Here is a 27,968-nt window from a genome sequence, read left to right on the forward strand (position 1 = left end):
ATCCGCAACAAAGAAGTCTAGTGTCTGCAAAGCAACAAAAGTTAACTTATCACTTATATTCAAACTTATCTCTCTATTCGACAAAACCTGAAAATGAATTGTGTCATAAAAATTTGTTCATATTTCATTAAAAAAAATAAGATTTATTTTTCATTCAGTGTGTATGATACACATTAATTCTATAAAAATTTTTGTACAAAATGTTAGACGAAAAACTTGGAACATTTGACATTTTTACACAATGTATATCGCACACATAATCTGTAATTTATATAAAGGAGATTTTCTCGTAAATTATTCTTCTCTGTCCTATGAAAGAGAGAGATACAAATCTCTCTCCTTCTCTCTCTCTTTATTTTATAAAATATTAAGAGACGCTAACTAATAATTAAAAATAACATTTTATACACAGGATTAAAGTATTGCCGCGCGTTTTACCGTTTGACATATTTGTTCATTACGTAACCATGAGCGATCTGCGTGACTGTAATAGACTATAATAAAGAATTAGAGAAAACCAATGATCGGTTTCACTGAATGGGGCAATGTAAATACAAGCAAATAATTTTTCATACAAGTCCATCTTTTTTGTCATTGAATTTTCGTTTATCAAAATTATAAGATTACATAAATAAGAATAAAATCGATTTACGAAACAACGATTTTGTAGATATATATTTTTCATAATATATCATTTTTCACCGTCTCTTAAATATATTCTTTTATATTATCCTACAGAGTGCGATATTCTATTATACACTAATCGTACGGAATATGTTGAATCCTGAATGCGCGGTCGATATCATGGTTCCTGGACATTGCGAGTGCCAATGCAACTCTTTGATATCTGACTGACCCTGATGTATGAACAGCAGCTGTGGCGGTAACTTGGCTAACACACTGTCTTGAGGTTCTTCCGTATGGTCTGCTTCTACTGACAGATCCCACTGAGCGATCTGATCGTCAGCCCCGCCAGAAGCAAACACTGTAGCTTCTGTGGGATGCCATTCCACGGTGGTGACTGGCGCAGTGTGTTGCTTAAAAGTAGCGACCGGACTTGCACCATCGGATCCGAACTGTCGCAGATCCCATACGTGGAGGAATCCGTCGTCGCCGCCTGATACCAAAAACTGATTTTCCTTCGGATTCCACGAGATAACGTTGATATCGGCCGTGTGAGCACCAGACGCCGTCAACATGCACGCATTCTGTGGACTCGCTCGCGTATCCCAAATCTTTATACTGAAATAAAAATTAATCTTTATAATAATTTGCGAGGCAGCAATATTCAATTCTTGATTCGATTCAATAATATAAGAGCATATACATATCTTATAGGAAATACGAACCTTTTGTCTACGGAACACGATGCCAGAACGTTCTTTTCATTTGGCGACCACTGCAAATCCTCCACACTGTGCAGGGCGTGCGAATTATACGGCCTTTGGTCTACGTGCCAGGATGCGCCACCGCTGTCGACACGCCATATGTGAATGTTACCTTTGCAATCGCCAGATGCTAGAGTGCCCGGCTCGGCGCGACTCCAATCAAGGCCGAATCCTTCAGACAGATGGCCTTTAAACGCATATAACGGTTTAATGCCTGCACTCGCTTTATCACACTTATTACGATATGCGGCCAGCAACCAGCAAGCTAGGATTCTCAACTGCAGTCAACTGTTCTTGCAAGTTCCAGATATTTACACGTCCCAGTTCGCTCCAACTGGCAGCTAAGACTGTTCCACCAAGTTTTGTACATCTATAAATGTCACAAATAAAAATGTATGTAGATATATACATTTCTGTAGTCATCAATTATGAATGACGGATCTTTTTAGAATACTTACCTCACCCTATTAATACATCCTTGGTGTTTTATAGGAGCGACGCTCATAACTGGTTTGCGCTCGTCGTCGTCGTCTTCCGAATCGCTCGATTCGCTGTCTGAATCTTCAGAGCTCTGCTTATTACCGCGTAAATTAGACATTTTCATTACGAGGAGATTATTGACGTGCGCCTTGGCAGCTTGTGTCCCGGCGACTATGTACATGCTTAAAGGATAACTCTCTCTGGAGTTGCCCAAATCATCTGGTATCACATCGAAGCTGAGGCACGGCGCTCCAGATTGTGCATGGTGCAATAATCTGTATGCCGATTTATCCACAGTGAGTTCCTCCCCCTCTTCCAATGCCTGTCCCGGAAGGTACACCTGCGACTTGGTTTCCTCTCGACTTTCGTCCGCGTTCTCGCCCTCCATGGACTCGTCGCTGCTCTCACTGCTTTCGCTCTCGTTCGCGACACCCTCCATCGGCTCCTCCTTCATTTCCTCAGGTATATCTTCGAAATGGACAGGCATGTTAAGTAAACGCAACCGGTGACTGCAACGACGAATTGTATAATTCTTTAATAAAATATTTAAAATAATTTGCATTCTAATTAAAATATCGTATATACGTGCGATGTGTACCCTAACCTCAAAAATTGTTTTCTCCAAAATGTTACAGATTAGAAAGCTATATTAGCTAAACGTATTTCCAATTAAATTTGTACTCACTTAAAGAAATACGACGATTAATTTATTATTGATTACGATTATCTTTTCCTTTTTAAATATAGGATTAAATAAATAGCTAGACTTTACGTTAAAAGTCACAGCTACTGCCACGCGGGATTATTCACCATCTGCGCCTGCGCCACCCTGCGCTGCGCTGTTCGCTGAGCTGCGCATGCTCGTCATGTACATACATACATACACATACCATCAATTATCTTTCATATTATTTGAATTTCTAATAAATGTTTTATTTTTGCATCTGGCATTTTGTTATGTGAAAATGTCTCACAAAAATCTAAAGTTACCATTTAGCTATACGAATGGTATGCAGATTCGCTTATCCATTAATTGTGGTGTCAAAATATTCAAATAGAAAGTTAAAGTTATAGGAAATAAATAAACCATTGAAGATGTGTCGAGATAACAATGAGTCGATTCTTCAGTTGATGGGAGATACGTGCACTCGCGGCTGTCGTTTCTGCTCTGTCAAAATTGCACGTAGTAAACCACCGCCGTTAGATGCAGAGGAGCCAATCAATACCGCTAGCGCGATTGAGCGCGATAGTGGACTGGGGTTTGGATTATGTCGTTCTAACATCCGTGGATCGTGACGGTTAATCATATAAATCAATAACACACACACACACACACACACACACACACACACACACACACACACACACACACACACACACACACACACACACACGCACGCACGCACGCACGCACGCACGCACGCACGCGCGCACGCGCACGCGCGCGCGCGTTATAATTAATTAGTCGTTTACTATATATAGGCAGTCGCTGGCCGTATTGAAAGCAGCTAAGAAGTTCAATCCCAATTTAATCACGAAATCGTCGATAATGCTGGGACTGGGCGAAACCAACCAGGAAGTCGAACAGACTCTGCAGGATCTAAGAGACGCTGGTGTGGATGCTGTAACATTGGGGCAGTCATGCAACCTACCAAAAGACACTTAAAAGTCGTCGAATATGTAACACCTCAGAAATTTAAAGCATGGGAAAATTTGGGAAATTAACTAGGCTTCCTGTATACCGCCAGCGGTCCATTTAGTCCGGTCATCATATAAGGCCGGGGAATATTTCTTGGCAAATATACTAAAACAACGGAAGAAACTACAGATTGATAGTCACACTACATCGTGAATGGAAGCAATGTAGATGAATGTTTAGCCAAGATATAATAGGAAATCAATATAAACAATAAATTTACAGACATTGCGAAAAGAAAATCATCGCAATTTAGTGATAGAATGATCTGAACAATAACATATTACTATTAATGGATTGATAATAAATGTTTCGTCATCTATAGGTTTTTACTGTTGTTACAAAATTGAGATATTTAATCATAAAATGCAGCTTTACGTTATATATAAATTGAATGCAAATAAAATTTATATTACTACTATTTTAATCCGTATCCATGGCAATAGCAACTTGAGGATCTTGTAGACCTTCGTCGGCTGGCGGATCTTGCGGAGGTCTGGCGTCGTCTTGCACAGCTGGCTCAGTAGGCCTTCCACGTTTATCGTCCCCTTCAATTTGGGACAAATAAGCAGCCTTCGTAGTTTCGTCGAGAATAGTGAAATCGTAACCCTTTCCTACTATCCCAATTGATACATTCTGAAATATATAAGCGAGATGTAGTATCTTTTTCAAATCAAGATTAATTCTTAAAATTATGTATCAAGATTCTTATTATAAGTATTGTATCATTTGCTGCACATTTAGTAACATCATAAAGATTATATATACATGTATATATGTATGTATACAGAGCGTGTGTCCTAGAAGGAAAAGTTAATATTTTAGAAGGTGATGATATCGGTCATTTTAAACAAAAATGTTCATATGAACAAGGTTCCTATTCCTATTCCGAACAGTTTCCGAGATGGAGCTATTTGAATATACAGTTGCAAAATTACTGATAAGAAAGAGATACTACGTACTGTTTCCAATTTATTGTTCAAGTGACACATTTTTACAGAAGAATGGATACACGAGACGAACTGCTCGGTCAAATAATGGATACTATTGCATAAAAGAACGTCACAATGCACTCAGACAAGCAACACGCCATGTTCTCACAAACGTTGATAAATGCATTGATGTTAATGACAGAATTTTAGAAAATTTATTGTAAGGTGTAAAAAAATGTGTCACTTGAATAATAAATTAGAAACAGTATATAGCATCTCTCTTATCAGTATTTTTACAACTATACATTCAAATAGCTCTATTTCGAAAGTTATTTAGAATAGAACACTCATTCATGATGGATCGATACCATCACCTCTCAAAATATTAAACCTTTCTTCCTGGGACATCCTATATATGTGTATATGTATATTAGCTAGATTATATGAAATGATACGTGACTCCGTGTGATCACGATTGACTCGCAGTCGACGAACCCAGGATTTGATCCCGACTTTCATCCTGTCTTCATTTTATAAGTGCAAGGAACACGAAATGAGAGTACAGCTGGTCAAATCTACTTACCTTCACTGATAAATCGACTTCATTAGATAGAGTATCACGTAACGCTCTAAGGCCATGCTTGACTAACTCATCAAGATCGCATGATAAAAATTCACTTAAGTGTTTCTCTAAGTATGTCCTTGCGCTTTGGGAACGTGATCCTATGGCCATCGCTTTACAGTCGAAATAATTTGCTGACGGACAAGTCTGATATATATGGGGCCCTTGATCCTATCAGGGATGATCATTGTTAGAGAGACATATTTGACATATAATGAATTATACGCTGTAATCTTCAAAAAATTCTTACATCATATCCAGCCACGAGTAAGCCAACGCCATATGGACGTCGATCATATCTTTGTGTACACGTTTGCATCTTATTTCCCAGAGATGTAATTAAACGACCCACAGGTAATGTATCATCGTGAGCATACTTGTAATTCAGACATTCGGTCCGCATATAACGGCTGCAAATATAAACATAATAATTTGTTATTCTAAGTTAACCTTTTTGCTAGTAATTACTACAATATACAGCAGAAAAATATAAATAAAATTTAAAACATAATTATAAATGTGTTTAAAAAAACTTGCACTTAAGGGGGGAGGGTCAATAGTAAACGGCCGTTTTTTCCCAAATTTTTTTTAAACAGATGAAAGATTTATTAAATCAAAACAAAGTACATCATAATATTCATGATTTAAGGTGATCCTAAAGCCGTGATCCTAGCCGGTTTTTTTCAGTTTTTTTCTTAGCACTAATCTTTTAATTGGCTTTATAGAAATGCAAAATTCTTGTCTAGAATTAAAGTACGCATCAAAATCTAGGTCATGATGGTCGAATTTATATCGAAAACAAAAAAAAATTAATATTTTTTGTTATACGTGACGACCACCACATATAAATTCGACCACCATGACCTAGATTTTGATGCGTACTTTAATTCTAGACAAGAATTTTGCATTTCTATAAAGCCAATTAAAAGATTAGTGCTAAGAAAAAAACCGAAAAAAACCGGCTAGGATCACGGCTTTAGGATCACCTTAAGATTTAAGGTGATCCTAAAGCCGTGATCCTAGCCGGTTTTTTTCAGTTTTTTTCTTAGCACTAATCTTTTAATTGGCTTTATAAAAATGCAAAATTCTTGTCTAGAATTAAAGTACGCATCAAAATCTAGGTCATGGTGGTCGAATTTATATGTGGTGGTCGTCACGTATAACAAAAAATATTAATTTTTTTTCGTTTCCGATATAAATTCGACCACCATATGACCTAGATTTTGATGCGTACTTTAATTCTAGACAAGAATTTTGCATTTCCATAAAGCCAATTAAAAGATTAGTGCTAAGAAAAAAACCGAAAAAAACCGGCTAGGATCACGGCTTTAGGATCACCTTAAGGTATATTATAAAATTTTTTTTGTCGAAAATTTTCAAAATGGCGGCGCAGCAGTTGCTTGAACTCGGCTCCTCAGATTTGCGCCGTGCAACGCTCAGGTCGCTCTAATTAACTAAAATAAAAAAACCAAAGTTTTTTTGTTAAAATGCGTTCATATGCTTTGCATGAACCTAAATTTAAAAAAAATTAATAATAAACATTGTTTTTGCCATTTATTTATAAAAGAAAAAGGTAACTTTTTTTCAAAATGGTCCTGAATTTTTAATTTTTAATTTTTTTTAAATTTAGGTTCATGCAAAACATATAAATGCATTTTAACAAAAAAACTTTGGTTTTTTTTATTTCAGTTGATTAGAGCGATCTGAGCGTTGCACGGTGCAAATCCGAGGAGCCGACTTCAAGCAGCTGCTGCGCCGCCATTTTGAAATTTTTCGACAAAAAAAATTTTATAATATACCTTTAAATCATGAATATTATAATGTACTTTGTTCCGATTTAATAAATCTTTCCATCTGTTTAAAAAAAATTCAGAAAAAAACAGCCGTTTACTTGACCCTCCCCCTTAAATATTTCAATTTTTAATACCATCAATATTTCTTATCAGTTTCAAATAACTTGAATAGAAGAAATCAATAAATTGGGTAAAACGTAACAGACTTAGATTTCATCTACATCTAATATAATGACAATGTAGTGGTGGCCAAGTAAAAGAGGTAAGAGATAATCAAGAATAGATTTTCTGCGATATTCTTTTATAAATAATAGAAACAGAGATTATGGAATGATAAAAACGAACAAACAGTATACCTCAATATTCTTGCATCAGCTGTTAAACCTGAAATGCTAATTCCCATGTGTTTGTCTATCGGTATAATTTTCTTCTGATGAGCTGATAGCTCTGATAATGCTCTCTCCAGCGCAATGAGAACGGCGTGTGTTTTGCTCTTAATACCTAAGGTAGCTGATCCCAGTTTCACAGCTTCCATAGCATATTCCAATTGACGTAGTTCTCCTTGCGGATTCCATACTGTCACATCGCTATCATACTGATTGCGGAACTAAAAAATACATGCAATCGTCAAATTAATAGAAATCATATACATATTTCTATTCAATTAACATAAGTATTTGTATTCTTAAAAGGCTCTAATGATTAAAAATCAAACGTATGAAAAAGGGGCATAAAGCCGTAACAAGGTGTTTGTGTCAGTTTCTGTGTATGTATATATAAATATATTTTTCCAACTTTATTTAACTGCGCGCCGATTATTTGTCGGACTTGAAACACAGTTATTGTTGGAATTAAAACCCTTCCCTCCCCGGAATTAAATCGACTCGATTTAATTATCTAAAAACTGTAAAGAATTTATTGCGAAAAATATTACCTCAGTTTTAATTCCAACAATAACTGTGTTTCAAGTCCGATAAATAATCGGCGCGCAGTTAAATAAAGTTGAAAAAAAAAATATATATATATATATATACAGGGTGAATTTTAATGGATGTCCCATTCACAATTGTCATCTGCCAATTTGTCTCAATTTTCTTTCTATATATATAAAAAAATTTTCCATTTTGTAACGAAGACGTAAAGTTTAACAATTATTCTATATAAGTGAAGTGCTCTTTATCAAAAAAAGGATGCTCGATGAAGTATTGATGGTAAAAGGATGGGACATCCATTAAAATTCACCCTGTATATATATATATATATATATATATATATATATATATATATATATATATATATACACAGAAACTGACACGAACACTTTGTTACGGCTTTATGCCCCTTTTTCATACGTTTGATAAGTATTTGTGTCCTGTCTTTGACTAAGAATATCTTATTTCCATTTTATTTATAATTATATAAGTCAGTGACCAGTGACCAGATGTAACTTCCGGTCTGATTTTTGTGTTAATGCCTATTACCCTCTCCTTGTTTGCATCTTGACTTAAAGTACGATTTCATGGTACTGTCGTTCCCAAAACGGAGGCCAGTAGTCATGTGGTCTAATTTTATATTCAAGATTATCTTAAGTACGACCTCAAGACACAGTATAGCTATTTTATTGGTTGGATGGAATCTTAAGACTGTCAATAATCAGATTTAAAGCAATCTTAAGTACAAAATCCAACTATGAACATTGTACAAAGTGTCACGTCTTACAAGTAACACTACCCAAGTGTCACACACCAATTTTTCTGAAACTATGCACACATGTAGAACTTTGCAAAATATTTATCATGTTTTATTGTTATTTTTTTTATTTTTGATCATAAAGCATTTTAAGAATAGAAACTACCCTCGAAATATTGACCTTCTCAACTCTATGTACGTTATCTCGAATAGTTTTTGCACCAGAATATTATCTCTAGGAGTTTTTAGAGTTTTCTCGACATTTTTTTCACAAAAAATCGACCAGCAACGTGCATGGCCTAAAAAGTTGTTATACATAGGATTGAGAAGGTCAGTATTTTGAGGGCAGTTTCTACCTTAAAACTCGACTCTTAAAACGCTTTATAGGCAAAAAAAAAAACACGACACAAATATTTTTCGAAGTTCTACAAGTGTGCACAGTTTCAAAAAAATCGGCGTGACACTTGGGTAGTGTTACTTGTTACTTACATGCATCCAGCAATTCATTATCAAGATATAAGTTGAGAAGAAATGGACATCGACATAAAAGTCAGGTCAAAAACTGTGTGTATGCCAATGATATAATAGTTGTATATTTAACACATTCCATGTCACTTCCCAGGTAGCAAGTTTGTCGTCATTTTAACGTTAACCCTTCGTGTGTAACGTCGGGTCACTCGTGCCCTGGCGAAAGTGACTGTCCCCTGTAGCTCGAAGGGGGGGGGGCGGGACCAAACTATACTGAAAAAAATTGTATACTACTAAGCTACTAGCTCCCCAAGCGCCGACGGTCTAGTGCGTAAACAGCCGTTGTGAGAGCCAGACGAAATTTTGAAAGTGCACGAGTGACCCGACGTTACACGTTACGTTGATTAAAAATAGCAGGTGAGTAAAATGTTTATTTTAATTTGGATGTTTTTTTTTTACTAAAAATTCATGTTCTTTCATTGGGAATTGATAGATTAATCTTAGTTATCGATAAATAATATGTTTTGACTGTGCACAATAATTTAGTCTCGATATAATTTTTTCATATTTTTGTACTTTTTTATAATTTTGTAATAAATAATTGTGATTGATTACATTTTCATGAATAAAATTGATTAAAAATGAATAAAATGTGTATTTTACTGTAATTTTACCTATTTACGTACTTTCAAAAAACGTGATTTTGATGCTCAAAACTTAAGCATCCCATTAATTTATACATACTTCTAATATTTTTTTCTTTAAAGTACTATTCTTAAACTTTAATTTCTTTTTTTTTTAAATATATTAATTTTTGCCAAAGTTACGATTTTTTGAAAAAAATAGTCTATTCTTCAAGTTTTTATTTGTTTATATAAATATATTGTTTAAACAAATGAAAAAATCGGCAATATAACGATTGATCCTTAAAGTAGGATAGTTAATAAGGTAACATGAATTTTTTCAGATTTTTTTAGAACACTTTAAAGTATTTTTTAGGCGTCGGACACGAGTGACCCAACGTTACACGTTACAGGTGCCGAAAAAGACGTTACACACGAAGGGTTAAAATGTTAAAAACGTTATTTTAACGTCTAAATGAAGGCAATGTCAGTTTGCTACCAATGTTGTACCATCAATTGTCCATGCTGAATTATTTCCATTCAGGCTATTTCGATATTTTGAGTATAAGCAGATATGTTATCATAAAATATTTCATATCATTAATTGATACATTATATATACAATTAACATGTATAGAATAGTTATCATATCATATAGCCGTATACTATCGGTATAGTATCTTAAATGGGCACTTGCACACAAACAGCGCGATACATGTTAATGTTTAATTATTCAATTTAAGCAATAAACTAAACACTTATACACAAATTTTTCATCTTTTAAGGCAATATATTTATTTTTTCTCATGTACCTTTAAGCTGGCCACACACACTTTTTCGTAACAGTAACAGTAGGATTTCGACCAATCGTGTTACTCGATTTGGGAACGTACGGCCGTACGTTTTCGAATCGAGCAACGCGATTGGTCGAAATCCTACTGTTACTGTTACGAAAAAGTGTGTGTCCGGGGCCTTAATCATTTATACTATTTCGCCACGTAATGTATACTTTCATATTGCTATATACAAATATAAGTACATAACCATAAAAATGGCGACTTTGACATGATTTATAAATTCTTTTTGTAATAATCATTAAATAAACAGAAAGCTCGAAGTATAATATACTAAACACTTACCATTTTTATTAGCAATTCTTTCAACTGGAAGAGTAAAGATAACAAACAATATTACTTGCAAAAACACCCGACTTTCGCCGACTAACCAAAATCACTTGTCATGCAGTGACACAGAACATATACTTGCAGTGATCAGCAGTGATCATAGTGATCTGCACTAGTGCACTCTGCAGCATGGTGGAGTGATCCAGTGATGTGCGTTAAGGTGAAATTTCATGGGCAGTGAAAAGTAGCAGCAGATCGTACTGATTGGTTACAAAATAGAGAAGTTCTAGGAACTCGAGAAATAAATAAATTATAAATAAATAAATAAAAAAAATACATTTTGAAAAATTTTAGTCCCTTAGAAGCGTAAGTATAGCGCACATAAGCAATTTAAATTTTGAAATCTTTTTTCTTTGGTGCTCGTGCATGCGCTGTATGCCGCGTATGTTCTTCTCCCACGTGGTGAAACACACTACAACGTGTATCGGAAAATGAAATAGAAGATACATTTTTTTAAAGTAAGATAAATAATACATTTTGGAAAATCTTAAGCCCGTTCTACAATAGCTGTAAGAGTATGCGGTAAGACGTAAGCAGTAAAAATTGACCAACTACTACAGTCAATTATTCTTGAATTGTAAAAATGTTATTGTCAATAGCTTACTGCTTACAGTGTTCACGTTTTACATCTACTCTTATATACGGCTATTATGGAATGGACCTTAATTACATTTATAGCAGTTAAGCGTACCTAATTGTGGCGAATTTGAGCAATATAAATTTTGTAATTTTTTTTTGTTTTTTCCTTTGTGCTCGTACACGTGTACCACGCGTGGTGAACACAGAGCTCGCGATATCTCAAATTTATAAAAAAAAAATATTTTTCTAATAATATATTAATAAAATGTAATTTTCTTTAAAATAATTATTATTTAATATTTAATAATAATATACATGCAGGCTATGTAATAATAATGTCAATACTAGCCACATGTGAATGGAAACAGAATAAATTTAGATTACATAATCTAATCTAATTATATATAATCTTACCGCTATAATTATAATAAATACATGATATACAATGCATTTTAACATATATTACACAAAAGCAAGGATTATTATTCTCTATATTTTTTGTCTTTTTTCAGAGAGAAAATATGACATCCCATTATCAACCTTTATATAGCGAGAGTTGTAGTCGATATCCCTATGTCGGCAGAATGTCCGTAGGAGAGGAGAGTAGTGTTGACTTCATCTATCAATTTGTGAAGAAGAGATTTGTTCCCAAGAACCATCAGAATATTAGCATATTCCATACTGCCCCTGACATAATTGGGCCACCCAAATTTCAAAACTATGGAGAACTATTTCATTTACCTTCTTTTTTTGAAAACGGATGGGTATGTATATTTTCTGGTATTATACATTATTGTCCAGTAAAAAGTAATCGCAATTCAAACTTACAAGAGTTTGTAGTAATTGACACTTTTTGACTTTTCAATACAGAATTCAGACAATAATGATGTTTCAATATCTCCATGGCAAAACGAAGAATTTGATGATGGGACTGATTATATTCAGCTATGTAAAATTCGGCGGTATAAGACGAAGAAAAATAGATATATTTGTATGTAATATTTGAATTATCAGATATTGTTAAGAAGATATTGTTAAAGAAGATATGCTTTTGTTGAGAAGAGAGTATAATTATATATTTTCTATTTTGAAGGTATCGAGTTTCATGAAGCTGTATATCCAATCAGAGTCTGTATTTACGAAATACATCATCCTGGAAGCGTAATTCAAATTTCGGCTCAACATCCTAATAATAAGTGGTTTAAGTTGTGGGATAAATCGTCTCATTTTGTACCGCCGACATCAAGATTATTTTCTCCACCGTTATCGCATCGGCGTAACTTTAAGACCAAAATGCTCAAACTAACATTTGAAAACAGTTCACGTCTCTCTTACACAAAGTTAGATGCTGTGATGCTCATCGGTACATCAGAATTGATCCTTTCTAGAAATCCTAACGAGAGTCTAACTAATCTGTTAAAAAGAATTAACAGGATGTACTCTCCATACCATGATGATGTTCATAATTTAACAGCAGATTTAAAAAGTAGACACTTGGATATAGTTCATCTGCAACAAAATTTTCCCGAATATTGTATTTGTAAAAGGTATTATTATCGTCAACGTTAAGTAGTAGTATTTAAATTTTTTTCTGTTATTAATAATGAAAATAAGTTTGTTCCTTTAATAATTGCAGCGATATAAGAAGGTTTTCTTCTAAGAGTAATTTGAAGCAAAAAAGGTGTCAGGAGGTAATCCCTTGTTATGAGCAACCTCTTGGATGTTCGGGTCCTATTTTATTAAATAGTCATTCAAATTATGCAAAGCGTATGAAACTTTCTTCGGATGAATCCAAGGACTTATCACGTTGCGGTTTATCTGCGCTTCCGGTAAAGTATTATAAGTGGTCTATTTCTCATCATATTATTTTAAGGGGTTACACCACTGCAGAAGTCTAAAATAAAGCGTTTTTTTGCGATTTTTTTTTTGGATGAAAGGAAAAGTAAGAGTATAATAATATTCAAGGATGTAATTAATCATGTTTTTAAGTGTTAAAAAAAATATTTATTCAATAATAGTACAAAATTGCGACGTTGCAGCCATTCTCGCGAGGCATGTCGCGCTCTGCGGCACGCAGTATAACTATAACTGACGCAAATTTGAATCTAAAAAAAAAAAAAAAAAAAAATTTTTCTCTTAATCTACACGAGTATAGCTAGAGAAATACGTAGGGGATTTTGAAAATATTAATTTTTGTGTGATTGGCGAGCATTTGAAGTAAACAGTTCAATTTTTGACAAAAAAAAGGGGCAATCATTTGTTAATAAATAATGTTAGAATTAACTTATCGAAAATTTCGTACGTATTTCTCTTTGGAATGTTATTTTAAAGATATGGTTAAAATTTGGAGTGAATAAAATGAAAATTGTTGGACTTATACTGCGTGCCGCGGAGTAGTGCTATAGCGACTCGTGCGCCGCCATTTTGTATTTTTTTAACAAATAAAAAATTTTTTTACATACTTTAATATATGTCTAATAAAGCCTAAAAGTTCTTTTGACCATATATTTTATTCTTTTCTAAAAATAAAATACCAAAGAAAATGGGCAGCTACAGTGGTGTAACCCCTTAATGTCATCTCGAGTATTAAAATTATATATTTTATCTTTGCAGAATGAAATGCTACTAAAAATATTAAACTATTTAGATCTGACGACGTTATGCCGCATGAATTGTGTAGATAAATTCTTCAATTATTTAACACAGGACCCTTTACTCTATACACGTTTAAACATTCGACGTGTGACTGAAAAATTTATTACGCGCAAAGTATTTCGTTGCTTTACAGCTAGATGTAAATATTTGAAACAGTTAGATCTTACAGAAAGCAACTTTAATGTTAATAATTTCGTATACTTTCTTGATAATTGCGGCAGAAATTTAACGCACTTAAGACTGTATGCCTGCAAATCTGTTGACAGTCATGCCCTACTTAAAACTTCAGAAATATGCAAAAAATTGAAAGGTATATATATTTATATATGCATATAGTATATAATTATCAAGATTATGGGTAAATTGTATATACCTAATACAAATTTTTCTTAGAATTGGATCTAAGTTATTGTCGACTCATAGACGACGAAGGATTTTCGCACCTCGAGAAGCTGAAAAGTTTGGAACGTTTAAACCTTTGTGGTACACGTATAAAAGCTCAACAGCTTTGCAAAATACTGCAAAAAAATCAACGGATGCGTGAGTTACATTCCCCAAGTCTTATAAACGAAGAAGCAGTTGTACTAGAATTGGGAAATTCGTGTCGTGACTTGGAAGCAATACAATCATTGAATACACGTCATGGTATTACACCTCATGGTATTAGTGCCCTCGCTAACTGTAAGAATTTACTAAAAATGGAGCTTAAAATGGCGTAAGTATGTTATATATTTTTTTAAAATACATGTTATTGTATTCTTTATTAAAATTTGTTTGCTTCTCTTGTGTGCATCTTGAAAAAGTTACACGAATTTCCTCTTTGCAATTAAAGCGTACTGTAATAATTATATAATTTTTGTTACGAATATTCAGTTACTGATGATAGCTTATTTAAATTACTTTCCTCTTATCAAAACTTGCAAGAAGTTTATATTTTATTTGCTGCCCTCACTGATCACCAGTTGGAATTACTAGCACAGTGCAAAAACTTGAAAAAGTTATTTTTTCGTCTTGTGAAATTTCATACACCTAATAAATATTCTGTTATTTTTGAACAATGTCCTAACCTGCAAGAATTTTGTTTCATAAGCTGTGATATAAGCGATCAATTGGTTAATCAATGGAAGCAGAGATATCCGCATGTGTCCGTTTATACATACGACGAAGACTGAAAATTTGAATAATTTTTGTTTACTAGTTAAGGACATATTAATTTAGTTTTTAGTTAATTACGTCTACTTTTTAAATTTTTATACTTACAAAAAGTTACTTTGTAAAAATTGTCTGGTAAGCTAAGTTGTAAAAAAAGTTGATGTCTATAATAAAAACGAAATATATGTATTTATTTATAATTTTGTTATTTTTAAACAATTTTATATTTCTTTTCTTTTTCATAATTCGACTTTCTTGAATTACCTAAAATAATTTTAAAATTCAATGTGTAGGCTCCTGTGGATATACACCAAATATAGAAAACGCGAGATCTTGTCGGAAATGACGTCATAAAATGAAACGTTTTGATTGGATAACTCATGACGCGGCGTCGTGACGCGACGCGTATAGTGGGAACGCAGCTAAGAGTGGAGACCTCTGTCGGGTTGGGTTAGCTGCGACTCGCTGCGGATCCGTATTTTATTTATTATAAATTTTTAAGAGCCGAAATGGAAAAGCCGACCCTGTACCGGGTTGCGGCTGATTTTACTGATTAAAACGAGCATAAAGCCCGGTGTCCACGATGCAAGAACTGTGTCCAAGTTTCGGTTTAAGCCAATCAACTTGCAGCTCTTATAGAAAAGTAGCAGTTTTATTGGCTTAAACCAAAACTTGGACACAGTTCTTGCATCGTGGACACGGGCTTAAGTTTAATAAAATTCGTTAATTAATTTGGCTAAGCTGTAAACTACAAATGGTTTTTCTTAAATTTTAGTCAAATTAATTAACGAATCTCATTAAACTTATGCTCGTTTTAATCAGTAAGATCAGCTGCAACCCGGTACAGAGCCGGATTTTCCATTTTGGCTTTTAAGCCCGGTGTCCACGATGCAAGAACTGTGTCCAAGTTTCGGTTTAAGCCAATCATCTTGCAGCTCTTACAGAAAAGTAGCAGTTTCATTGGCTTAAACCAAAACTTGGACACAGTTCTTGCATCGTGGACACCGGGCTTTAAGGTGATCCTAAAGCCGTGATCCTAGCCGGTTTTTTTCGGTTTTTTTCTTAGCACTAATCTTTTAATTGGCTTTATAGAAATGTAAAATTCTTGTCTAGAATTAAAGTACGCATCAAAATCTAGGTCATGGTGGTCGAATTTATATGTGGTGGTCGTCACGTATAACAAAAAATATTAATTTTTTTTTGTTTTCGATATAAATTCGACCACCATGACCTAGATTTTGATGCGTACTTTAATTCTAGACAAGAATTTTGCATTTCTATAAAGCCAATTAAAAGATTAGTGCTAAGAAAAAAACCGAAAAAAACCGGCTAGAATCACGGCTTTAGGATCACCTTAAAAATTTGTAATAAATAAAATACGGAGTTAAAGTGCAGTTTAAAGTGCACTTAGTGCATAAAGTGCACCTGAGTTCGGCCGTGACTCTTGTCGACCCTTTTGTCGTCGGTTATTCTCCATCTGGATATCTATACTCTGTATGTACTCTGTACCAGAGTCCCTCTAGGCGTCCCCCAAAGCGGGATGGCCGCTCTCAGGTTTCTCTCTGGCGTATGCTATTTTTAATTTGCACTTGATTTGTTCACTTTGAAAAAATAAAATAAAATAAAAAAGGAAAAATTAGTTAAAAAAGAAGAAAACTAAAGTTTGTTCTAATTGCATTGGAAATAAAATACATGTATATTCGAATTTTAAAAGGAAGAATATAGAAACAAGATAAAAAGAAAAGTAAAATCTAACAACACGCCAGGATAGAGAGAGTTAAATAAATATATATAATTATCTTTAAATAGTAAAAATTTAATATCTCATATTAGTCTGCTACAAAAGTTGGTTGTTGTTCGCTTTCTCTTTAAATCCTTTCCATCCACAGAAATATCGAGAACCAAAGCCATACAAACTATTTGTCATATCACAAAGTATCGCGAGAAAATAAATAATACAGAAAATCAGACACCTAAAGCCGTACGATAAACTTTAAGCTGTAACAATGAAGTATTGATGAACCTACGTCACGTTGTTTGCAGGAAAATTTTTTCTTTTTACCACAGGCGGAGGGTACAAGGCGGCAGCTCCGCGCGTATCTTCACGTATATAATTCGCAGAAATCATTACAAAATTTATTCAAGAAGTTAATATACAAAGTACATAATTTTATCGTCCGTATATTAACAAGTACAACGCAACTTTTCCTTCGCCCCGACAAAAATGTAGAAAAAGTTCGCGCAGCTATATAGTCAGGATATGCGATACGTGGAAACAGGATCACGTGTATGGCATTCTACGTATATTAGGCACAAACACTAAAATAATGACAGTAAAATAATTGACTTAATCACTCTTCTCGCGCGTTCGATAAAAAGTCACATTAGAAATGAGAATTTGGTTACAGAAAAAAAATATATATATAAGTGCTCCTTCACGAACCGATTTATCAACAATCTAAGACTAAACGTAATAATAATCGTAGCAATTAACCTAAGAATATAATGATAAAGATAAGCACATAGATATCAATTTATATATATAAAACACAACAGTGGTTGTATAGTGGAGTTCCTTAAGGAGAAGAAAGGAGAAGTAACAGCGAGTTTTGCTCGGAGGGAACCCATGGCGGTCGAATTTTGGATTAAAGAAAAAAAAATACCGGGCTTGATCCGCGACGATATTAGCTGTGTTCGCTCAAGTGGGTATTGTTGCTAGAGTTATTCATTAGTTCGATAGACGCCATCGTGGAGTGCGAATGATTGGACAGCTGAGAAGTGGGATTATGTCGTGGATTGGTATTGTGGAGACTATGCAGGTAAGAGCGCTGGACGGGCTTGTGTTGACCAAGCTGCAGCAGGGCCTCCGGTATGGTGAACCACTTTCGCTTCCGGCCGATAGCGCGCGAGTCCTCCCATTCCGGCAGCTCCTCGGTCACTCGCATAACCCACACTTCCGTTCGGTGTTTGTGCTCTGTGTTCTGCAAAGGGAGATTGAGATTTAAAGGGAGAATCGGCTTTATCGGAATCGTTGTTTTTGCTTGTAATCGATGAGTCTCGAATGAACAAATCAAACGCGATTTGAGACCACGATACGCAGGATCTGTTTTCTATTTCTATATCTACCGGCTGCACTAGTTCAGAGTTTATCTTTAGGCCTGTTCTTTTTAGCTGAACTTTTTTGCACGGTTTATCTTTCCTCTTTTACTTTTCACGTTGGAGAATTATTGATACAAAACTAAACTTTACATATGTAAATACAACATTCAGTGATACAAACAAGAAAATTCTACACTACTAGATATCACGGTGACATCAGATAAAACATCTGATATTCAAAGATCAAACTCATCGTATGTAATAACATTAAATAATTCGGGAAATATCAACAAATTAAATGGAATTGAGAACTCTTATATGGATATTTTTGATACAATGCAAATTTCTTGACAGTTTTATAGAACTATTAAATTTTACAAATTGCTTCCTAATCCCTGACCTAGAGGATCGGTTTTCTTTCTAAATATAGAGAGCTAGGCAAGATACTCTCCGTGGATTGCCATCTCGACTTCCAAGAGGTGGCAATTGAATAAAAGCCGACAATTTTTGGTCGAATTTGAGAACTCGGATCCTCCAGCTCACTTAAACCAGCGCACATCTCTCTGCGCAACAATCGCAACTGGCCCAAGATAAACTCTTGAACTAGTGCAGCCAGTTCGGCAATAGAAAACAGACCCAGTTATACACGAAACGCAGTAGAACATTAATAATAAAAAAAAAAAAAAAAAAATAGAAAAAAATAACAGCACGACATTGAAGGGGCATAACATAATATCTGTGTAGCATACATCACGAGTTATAACCTCAAATGTGCCGAGGCAACGGCCTAACTGTCCTAGAACGCCAGCCTCCTCCCGGACCTCGCGAAGAGCCGTGACCGCTGGTTCTTCCTCGGGTTCGACGCCGCCACCTGGTACTATCCAACTGTCGGGTCTTCGACTGGATGTAACTAGTAGTACCTGCAAAAATTCACGACGCACGTGAGACCTTACTCGTCGAAATTTTACTCATCGACCTCAACCGAGACGGAGAGTCCAGAGAGTCTCAGAGAGACGAGAGAAACTTAAGCCGGCTCTCGAGCGAGAAATCGCGCCGCGCGTGCCGGCAAAGATATATATACAGGTGGCTGCCATCTGCCAGCTGGGCTTACCTCGTCCTCGAGATCGCTCTTGACGCAGATACAGGCGGCCCTGCGTCGGTAGCCCTCAGAGTCGTAGATGCGGATCGAATTCGCCTTCTCCTTCACCATGTTGTTGTTGTTGTTGCACCGTGGACACCCTCTCCTCAGATCTTCCCGTGGATTCATAAATAATCGTCAAACGGCCCGACGGGCCATCCTGTGCATCCGCGTCGTCCTAACGTTGCTCGTAGCCGACATATTATCGACATTGAGTCCACTTTGTGCCGTACGTAAAAAACGTGCAGTGAGCGGTCCCCCGAGTTCACGTGCATTCACGTATACGATGGCTGCGGTTAGATGCGCCGCCACCCGTGCTCGAGCTCGAAGCCTTTGATCCTCGCGCGTCCTTCCGCCCGCAACGACGAAACGCGTCTGCCGTCGCCGATCTATGCCGCCCGCGCGGTAACCCACGAACAGAAACCCGATCCTCGCCGGACGCTCGCTATAACCTCCAAATGCACCCCGAGGCCACCGCACCGACCAACCACGACCGGCCGTGGAGATGACGGCCCCCCCTCCTCCGTCGAGCCGCGTCACGACCAATCAATCACGTCCGATTCCCACGCGCATGGCTCCCTCCACGGCCCCCTCCCGCCCCGCGCCCCGCACGGAAGCGCGGCGGGGGATTCGTGATCTTCGAATTTCGAAAGCCGATATCTAATAAGAGGGTTGGTGTATTTTGCATATTATCATCCGATCTTATATTTAAAATCGCACTTCATCGGCCGGATGGAATCTCAAAATCGTCGATAAGCAGACTTGACGATAATTTTGAATGTAAAATCGAACTGTGAATAATACCGGCGCGGCGGTATAAACAATGCGAACCAAGGACTCGGCATTCGGGGACGAAAATATCGTCGGCTGGAATCCCCGAAGAGCACGTTTTTGTACTGGACGTATTTTATCGTGAGTCGAAGCGCGATAATTAAACTTTTATCAATATAAAGTATAGCATTAAGTTCATTCTTTAACGAATAATCGCGGATGTCGCACGTTCTGACTAGACGAATAAAGAAAGAAATAAAATGCAGTTCAGAATAAGAGTAATAGATTTTTAGATACGAGGGTCGATACGGAAAGTAAATGACCCTTCTAATTTTTTTTCTCAGAAAATTTCATTTCTAAAACTATATGGATTTTTACGTGAAGTAATGTTCAGTCTTTATCGTGCGCGCTGTTATTTTTCCAAATAATGTCCATCTTTTTCTATAATGCGCTTTTGCCATCTGTGAGTCAGATGCTGCACACCAGTGCTTTATAACTCGTGAGGGCTCAACTCTTGATCAACATTTTTTCTTCTTTCTTTCCTTCATCTCTAATTACCTCTTCGGCCCATTGAAAGATACAAAACAGTTCGTGGGCATTATCCAGATAACGATGAAGAAAACTGTTGGTCAAGCCTTCAAGAATCAAAGCAAGTACCTTTGCCGCACTGGTGTGCAGCATTTGAGTCACAGATGGCAAAAGTGCGTAGAAAAATAACAGTGTGCGCAATAAAGATTGATTATAATTCATGTAAAAACTATATATTTCAAAAGTAACATTTTCTGGGAAAAAAAATTCGGAGACATTACTTTCAAAATGATAAAAATTGCGAATTTAAGTTTCGGAACGCTAAACATGGTAACTCAGAAAAATTATTTTAAATGAGTTTTGTAGAATAATTGAAACTAACGTTAATGATCATTCCACAGATTGGATCATTAATGTTAGTTTCAATTATTCTACAAAACTCATTTAAAATGATTTTTCTGAGTTACCGTGTTTAGCGTTCCGTATATGCCTTATATACCACGTTTATATTATTAAACCCGTTAAAGTTCAGTTAAAAGCTAATTCGAATTCTTTGATTCGTTTCAGTGTTAGAGTAACTTTAGGATTTATTGATGAATTATTAATATTTACTTGACGTCGACAATCACGGTAAGCAGAATTTTGACATGACTACACGTGTAATATGATTTGAAAAATAATGGGAAAACTATTCTAAGTATATAATTAAACTGAAATTGTACTGTCTATAAATTCTGTTGGCTTTATGCAAGACTTGATGATATAAGTGCTTTTGTCTCTGAATTATCTATATGAAAACCAAGCTGAGTTGAAATAAAAGCGGATCGAATTTCTTAAGAGCAGATAAAGAAAAACGATTTTCCTTATCTACTCTTAAAGAAATAGAGTATCCTTACATCACAAGATGATTCACTAAATATGATACGAACCACAGAATAAACTATAGTTGGTTGGAGATATTCTTACAGTGGATATACAGATATATCTAAATCCCTTTGAATTATCTGCAAACAAACATATAGTTTTAGTTGAAACGAAGCTGAATAGAATTTCTTAATAGTCGATAAAAGGTAAATTATCTCTATACATGGTGATTCACTAAAAAACACGCTTGGTACATAACGTATACATATTTATGTGGTGAATAATAATGTAACAGTGTTTAGTTAAATTAAAATAGGTTCAGACAAAAATAACGGAGCGTTAGTAATCATCTTAGAATCAAGAATTTATCGTATTATATTTATGAATAAATGTTCAAACGATCAAAATCCTTAATCTTTTACAAATTACACATGAATTTTGCTTGAACAGAACTTCGTTTCCGTCTAATGCTAAAGCAATTGTCGCTTTGTTTCGATCTAACGCTAAAAAAAAATGTTGTTCAACTTAACTTCTCAATAAGGCAAAATCGGGCTAGTCAAATCAACTTACGAATCGATCGTCACTTCGTATAACAATCATTCGAAACGCTTACCCCACAATTACCGCGACTGCACGATTCATCGCGCCTCTCGCGCGTAGAAAAAAACAAACAGCTTGTAAAATTAGACGTCTTGTAAATCAAACGTAGCTTATAAACTATATATTTAAGTCAATAGTGTCATACATACAAATGGTTTATCATTACAACCTGTGTATCCACAGTTACAATCCTGCGAGTTTAGGCTTCCACCGCCTTCCCTTCGCGATCTCATTATTCTACGGAGCTAGATTAGACACACTTTCGGGCATTCACGTTTTTATTTGGCGGCAATCAGATCGATTATTGTTACAGCCCGTCAAGTAGAGGAATTCCGTACCGCACATCTTAAATCAACAGCACGTATCGCTCGTGGTAACGAGACGATATATGATTCTGAATAATTAAGATGCCCCGAGAATCAGGCGTCCTATTCATAAACAAATACCTCAAATTCTTTCAACAATTTCAAGTTAATTTTTACTTGAAAATATTATGCAGTTGGGTAATTAAAAATTAGGGCTCTTTTCGGCGAAGCTTCGGAGGAAAAATAAATAACAGAATATTTTTCAATTAAATTAAACTTTCAACAGAATTTTAATGTAAAGATCGCCAATTGATATCGCATCCCTGAACGTGCGGTGGTCTTTCAGGGACACTCTATATCTATACAATCAGAAAATAAAAGACACATATATTATTTAAAAAAAACTGATTATTTCGTGTTTTTTGAATAATTAAAAACGAGTACCGTTGATTCTGTTTATTACTTTAGTTGCAGTTCCTACACCTTGCTATCACTTTTTAATACACGCGTCCGTTTTTTAATACGGCAAGTGCAAGAAGGTACAGCTAAGAGATATGAACAGATTCACAATACGGAATACCGCTACGCGGGATCGAGTGCGAGGCGAGCACGTGCGTGCGCGCGCGTATTGACTCCACGCGCGACACACACATACACACTCACACACGCACACGCACGCGACGCACGTGCTCCCCGCGTTTCGCCGTGCCGCGCTGCAGGATACGCGCGATCTATTTCCGTCCCTCCTCGTCACCGCGCGCGTTATCTTCCGCTTTCTACCCCGCATTCCGTCTTTGTATAAATCGTCGCAATACAACGAGTCTTACATATCGTAAAATCGATAAACGACCAGCCGCGAGACACAATTCTCGCCTCGATCAGTAACGCAGTACAAAGAGGAACCTCCTTGTGTATGTGTGTTATCGCTATTACCGATGTCGCATCTTTTTATCTTGGGTTCCCTTTACATCTTGCTCCCTTTTTTTCTTTATTTTTTTTCTTTTAATTTCTTTACGAAATCGCGCTTGTCGTCTCTACGGCCACTTACCTCTCGTATAGCTTAAAAAAAGTGTGTATATATATATACATACAGGATGTTTTAGGCGTCGCGCACTTTCTCTCGAATGCAGATATGTCTTTCTTTTTATATTTATTTATTTAATCGATTAATTTCGATGTCTGTAATATTAAATATCTTTTAAAATTTGAATTGTTTTTTCTTTTTTAAGACCGCTTGCAGTCCAACGAGCAACCATCCTGGCTCGTGAAAACTTTTTATTTTACAATTGCTTAGCAGTGAAAAAGATGTTTAACTCGATATTAAAATATCTGTCGAGAGAAAGTGCGCGAGAGTATGCATATACATATACACATATGTATGTACATACTTTATGTTTACGCGTTCGGTTTTAATATAATTTATTTCTAGTTTCTTCTCATGTTTTTTTTTTTTCATCGCACTACATTCTCATTTCTCCGTTCTCCTCGTATTCTCTCATTGTTCTGTGTTAGTTCGTGTGTCATTAAACCTCACGCAAGTGACGAAGTCCGAGCCGAACATATACGGTTTTGCGTACGTTACTGGAACAATGATAGACTTTGATTGTTCGTATTACAAAAACTACTTCTGCTGGGTTATGTCAATCCTTATCCGTATACAAAAGAGATTAATTATACAGTAGGTAAATCCTCAGTAATCGACAATAGACTGTACATCTTAGTAACACGGAGCGCGTCAATTCTCTCTAATAACAACAAAAGAGATTTATCACATTAGTATGAATCTCTCAGTAAAGAAGGTTAAATCAGAACCTTTATTGTTACTACAGCATCAACAGTGTTACGTCGTCATCTCCAGCGCTTGAAACTCTTATACATTCTGGCTCTCCCTTTTATGAAAGTATCAAAAATATCCTTTCTAGCACTCATTCCCCAACAGACAACGGAAATTACGATATATCGTCTCAATACTAAAAATCAATAAAAGTATAACTAACTTATCTAAGGTAGAGCTCACACCTGCTCCTACGCAGGTCCCCTTGACTAAGATTCGTCCTGTCCCCCTTTTCCAGAAAGAAAAAATAAAGAACCATAAAAAGAATAAGAAAAGACAAAAATCATGATCGAGATAATAAAGATTGTCCTGCTTATAAGCGCTAAATCGAGTTCAAGATGTAAAACTAAGTAAAATTTATAAATATGGTACAATTGATATTAAGCGATAGAGCAATAATAGATTAATTATAGATACGTATAGGTAATAGCATTGTATCGTTGAATCCTATGGCGATTTTTTTGTTATTTAAGTCCTCCGCTTAACAAGAGTAGATTTGAGGATTGAATTAAACATCTGTGTTTCCGTGTGTGTTCGATTTTATGAGCGAGTCTCGTTCAGTCGAACATTTCACCGCACGCACCAATCACCATTTGCGGACTAGCAGCCACCTTGACTAGCTTCTTTTTTTTCTGCCGTTTTCTGCCATCTCAACCCCTTCGGCGCGAGTCCTCTGGGCTAGCAACTTGTTCCACTATACTCCACCAAGTTCAGCAGGTACGAATCAATCTCCGGGATGTTCAGGGCAGCTACGATTCACTTGAAACCACTTATCGATACAGCTAGAAAAAAAAAATACAAAACTTTATGTCATCTATTCCGTCATAATATACTGAAATATACTAATTAAAGGTGATATGTTTTTAAAAATATTTTTAAAAAGGTGATATATTTTTAAAAAATTTGTCAACTTTAAGTAATTAACGATCACTTCAATACTACATTATTTATTATATTTTAATATTGAAAATTTTTTATATTAAAAAATAATATATAGCAATTTATTTATAACAATTTATTTAATTTTTTTTTTAATTTTCTAGGATAATTGAATATCTTTATTATCAATTTTCTATCGCCTATGTTGAGCTAGGAATTAACACAAAATAATAGATAAATCGAATCGTCGTACATACTTTTTATGATATATACAGAGACAGGGCAAGCGGGCTATAAGATCTCCAGATTGTAGCTCCTCCAAGCAAATGACACATTCTCCCTTTCCATCAGTCAGCACGTCCTCTGTCATGTAAATAAGCAAGGGACTTACTTAATTATCACCGTAATAATTACCACCAGCTATTAAATTATTGACGAGCATATCGCTGCCACGTAAAGAACGGTATCCATCGTTTATCAGACAGATATACAAGCCTGTCACCACTTGTTTCCCACTTACCATTGTAACTGAGCCGCGGCTTGGTCAGGCACATGACCAGGTGACACTCGATATCATCCGGCAGAATGAACTTGGAGCATACGGGACACTTTAGACCTTGAAACACGAAGGCGAAGAGAGCGTCAGAAAAGAAAGGTCGAGAAGGGGAAAGGGGGCGAGGATGGAAATCTGGGGGTTGTGCAAATCGCAGAAGGCGCAAATAATACCGTAAAAGACCCGTCTGACTCGATCCACCGGGACCACGGCCGCGGCCTCGTGCTCGTTCAGGCACGAGCTCACTATTATTCCCATAATAGACCCGACATAACCTCAGCCGTGGGCCGCGGTCCCGCGCGGCGGCGATCCTCTCCCGAGCCACATCCTTCCCTCCTCGCGAACGATCCTCGCGGCGAGCGACACGCCCTTTTTTTTCCTCTTCCTCACGTTTCGCGCCGCAAATACAAAATTTCCTCGCGATCGCGATTCAAAAATTCACCCCCAGGGCCCCGCTGGGTGTCCTCGGGGCTATCATCGATTATGGTACGCGGTTACCGGGCCAACCACCCCGGCAACACGCGTCAAAACAAACGCCCCCTGTCCCACCCGCGAATCATCGTCGCTCGCAACGCGCACCGAACTCCGTACTCCGCGGAGCTCTCGCGGTTGCGCGACCTAACCTCGCTTTTTTGCGGCGCTCGCTCGCGATTAGGTTAGGGACCGCCGCGATTAACGCCCCGCGAGGCACAGATGCCCTGCGAAACTGCGCGACGGCAGGTCTGAAAAAAAAATCTCGTCTCGCGGATGGACGCGAGACAGATCAGCGGACACGCGACAAATAACTGCTAGCGAACGATCCGACGACACTATCTCAGCGACATTGCTACAGCGCTCTTTCTCTTGGAACAGAATAATAGAGAATTGTTCAATGATTCATATTTCGATGATACAATAACGATTTGTTGACTTTCAGCGCCGCGATAAGGTATATTCGTGGTAAATTGACGACGGGCTACGTAACGCACGTAATAATCAGCGAGCTTTGTCGACCTGGGGGAGCGAGCCAGTCTCCGGGCCCCGGTCCGTGGGATACAAATATGTAAACATCTGTACGAGAGACTCTCGGGGCTTACCGTTGAGGGACCAAATGTGCGAAGGCAAGCTGTGAGCGGCGTAGACGCGACCACTCTCCTCGTCCGTGTCGTCAGAGTCGAGCTGCGGCAGGCCGAGGGCCTGGCCGACTCCAACCCCGACCGAGGTGGAGAGGCCAGCCTGCTCGGCGGTGGACAGGTCCGGGACGGAGCTCAGCGAGCGCGCACGCTGCCTGCTGTCCCCGGACATCCGCGAGTTCTGCGACTGATTGGCCTGCTGGTGCTGATGCTGGAGCATGCCCACTCCGCCCGGTAAGGAGCGGAGCATGGAGAAGCCCTGCATCGCGGTCTCGTTCGCCCCGGTGGAGGATTGACCATTGCCGCCGGCGGATTGTGCCACGGTGCTCGCCTTGGCTCCCATCCCAAGAGTCGAGAGTGATGAATTTGGAAAAAAACAACAATCGTCACACCACGTGCTCGGCCGCCCGCTCTCTCTCTCTCTCCACCCCCTATATATTTTGCGTCCGCGCCTCCCGTCCGGTATTAATTCACCTGTCACCCCCGCGCGGGTTTTTCGCGCGGTCGATCAGGAAGAAGAGCGAGAAGGGAGGAACGCGACCCCCCGGGGTCCCGGGTACCTCAGGTCGTGGCAGTGGTACGCGGACACACACATACACACTGGCAATACACTGGCAGTCCTCGCGCTCGCCTTCGTCTCGCGCCTCCTCGGTCTCCTCCTCGTTCTTCTTCTTCTTCCTCTTCGTCTTCTTCCTCACCCTCGCCCCGCTCGCGCACAGGGTCGGCGTCGGCGTCGGCGGCGACAAACGGCTGGGACGACCTGGCTGGCCACGGCCCCACCGCGGCGGCGTGGCGCTCTTACAACACTTTGGGATTTAACTTAGGCCGGAATTTAGCAGACGTACGCCACAACGAGCAAGTCATTTCGTCCGCGAACATACCAGCGGCTCGTCGCACAAAACATTCCCCGACATCTTAAACTTCCTAGATGTCAACACGGTCGGCTCGCGCAGATACTCCACTTCCGTGACTTTGCGCGTGCACGCCGCGCGCCGCGGATTTTAACGTGACGACACGACGGGCG

General features: G+C 37.4%; 5 protein-coding genes across 6 annotated transcripts; 1 reads left to right on the forward strand and 4 right to left on the reverse strand.

The window, feature by feature from the left end:
- Positions 1–122: 122 nt before the first annotated feature.
- L(2)09851 (WD repeat-containing protein 1 l(2)09851) lies at positions 123–2,707 on the reverse strand. Its single transcript, XM_071775285.1, is given in 5 exon segments — positions 123–1,242; positions 1,350–1,645; positions 1,647–1,758; positions 1,847–2,377; positions 2,554–2,707. Coding segments are annotated over 4 exon segments (1,407 nt in total). The 5' UTR covers positions 2,356–2,377; positions 2,554–2,707; the 3' UTR covers positions 123–752.
- A 1,126-nt stretch (positions 2,708–3,833) lies between these two features.
- LOC139811166 (proteasome subunit alpha type-1-like) lies at positions 3,834–10,990 on the reverse strand. The gene is made up of 5 exons (XM_071775286.1): positions 10,831–10,990; positions 7,268–7,518; positions 5,369–5,528; positions 5,080–5,289; positions 3,834–4,200 (listed from the first exon to the last, which is right to left on the reverse strand). Exons 1-5 carry the CDS (start codon positions 10,831–10,833, stop codon positions 3,988–3,990), a joined length of 837 nt encoding a protein of 278 aa, XP_071631387.1. The 5' UTR covers positions 10,834–10,990; the 3' UTR covers positions 3,834–3,987.
- A 682-nt stretch (positions 10,991–11,672) lies between these two features.
- LOC139811164 (F-box/LRR-repeat protein 4-like) lies at positions 11,673–14,829 on the forward strand. Its single transcript, XM_071775284.1, has 6 exons — positions 11,673–12,218; positions 12,325–12,445; positions 12,548–13,001; positions 13,091–13,283; positions 14,068–14,419; positions 14,503–14,829. The coding sequence occupies exons 1-6, from the start codon at positions 11,976–11,978 to the stop codon at positions 14,826–14,828; spliced, it is 1,689 nt and encodes a 562-aa protein (XP_071631385.1). The 5' UTR covers positions 11,673–11,975; the 3' UTR covers position 14,829.
- A 2,227-nt stretch (positions 14,830–17,056) lies between these two features.
- On the reverse strand, positions 17,057–19,991 carry Aps (diphosphoinositol polyphosphate phosphohydrolase 1 Aps). Of its 2 annotated transcripts, none has more exons than XM_071776576.1 (3): positions 19,472–19,991; positions 19,125–19,280; positions 17,057–18,242 (listed from the first exon to the last, which is right to left on the reverse strand). In XM_071776576.1, exons 1-3 carry the CDS (start codon positions 19,625–19,627, stop codon positions 17,946–17,948), a joined length of 609 nt encoding a protein of 202 aa, XP_071632677.1. In that variant the 5' UTR covers positions 19,628–19,991; the 3' UTR covers positions 17,057–17,945. The 2 variants fall into 2 exon arrangements, with proteins under 2 accessions (XP_071632677.1, XP_071632676.1); XM_071776575.1 differs by having other exon boundaries at positions 19,110–19,280.
- Positions 19,992–22,012: 2,021 nt separating this feature from the next.
- Positions 22,013–27,913, reverse strand: LOC139811990 (uncharacterized). The gene is made up of 4 exons (XM_071776574.1): positions 26,909–27,913; positions 25,800–25,895; positions 25,537–25,642; positions 22,013–25,182 (listed from the first exon to the last, which is right to left on the reverse strand). The coding sequence occupies exons 1-4, from the start codon at positions 27,285–27,287 to the stop codon at positions 25,125–25,127; spliced, it is 639 nt and encodes a 212-aa protein (XP_071632675.1). The 5' UTR covers positions 27,288–27,913; the 3' UTR covers positions 22,013–25,124.
- Between the last annotated feature and the right edge of the window lie 55 nt (positions 27,914–27,968).

The sequence above is a fragment of the Temnothorax longispinosus genome, chromosome 4 (assembly GCF_030848805.1).
Source record: "Temnothorax longispinosus isolate EJ_2023e chromosome 4, Tlon_JGU_v1, whole genome shotgun sequence".
In the NCBI taxonomy this organism is placed as follows: Eukaryota; Metazoa; Arthropoda; class Insecta; order Hymenoptera; family Formicidae; genus Temnothorax; species Temnothorax longispinosus.

What these genes read in the sequence shown, in the direction of transcription:
- LOC139811166 (XM_071775286.1), bottom strand. An exon ending in GCTGATGCAAGAATATTGAG is followed by an intron (nt 5,529 to 7,267) that starts GTATACTGTTTG and finishes TTATATTTGCAG; the next exon opens with CCGTTATATGCGGACCGAAT. An exon ending in TACTCGTGGCTGGATATGAT is followed by an intron (nt 5,290 to 5,368) that starts GTAAGAATTTTT and finishes CATCCCTGATAG; the next exon opens with GATCAAGGGCCCCATATATA.
- LOC139811164 (XM_071775284.1), top strand. Translation starts at nt 11,976, where the DNA reads ATGACATCCCATTATCAACCTTTATATAGCGAGAGTTGTAGTCGATAT. An exon ending in CTTTTTTTGAAAACGGATGG is followed by an intron (nt 12,219 to 12,324) that starts GTATGTATATTT and finishes TTTTCAATACAG; the next exon opens with AATTCAGACAATAATGATGT. An exon ending in GAATATTGTATTTGTAAAAG is followed by an intron (nt 13,002 to 13,090) that starts GTATTATTATCG and finishes TAATAATTGCAG; the next exon opens with CGATATAAGAAGGTTTTCTT.
- Aps (XM_071776575.1), bottom strand. Translation starts at nt 19,627, where the DNA reads ATGAATCCACGGGAAGATCTGAGGAGAGGGTGTCCACGGTGCAACAAC. An exon ending in AGAGCGATCTCGAGGACGAG is followed by an intron (nt 19,281 to 19,471) that starts GTAAGCCCAGCT and finishes GAATTTTTGCAG; the next exon opens with GTACTACTAGTTACATCCAG. An exon ending in TTGAGGTTATAACTCGTGAT is followed by an intron (nt 18,243 to 19,109) that starts GTATGCTACACA and finishes CTCCCTTTGCAG; the next exon opens with AACACAGAGCACAAACACCG.
- LOC139811990 (XM_071776574.1), bottom strand. Translation starts at nt 27,287, where the DNA reads ATGGGAGCCAAGGCGAGCACCGTGGCACAATCCGCCGGCGGCAATGGT. An exon ending in GCACATTTGGTCCCTCAACG is followed by an intron (nt 25,896 to 26,908) that starts GTAAGCCCCGAG and finishes TCGTGTTTCAAG; the next exon opens with GTCTAAAGTGTCCCGTATGC. An exon ending in GCCGCGGCTCAGTTACAATG is followed by an intron (nt 25,643 to 25,799) that starts GTAAGTGGGAAA and finishes TTTACATGACAG; the next exon opens with AGGACGTGCTGACTGATGGA.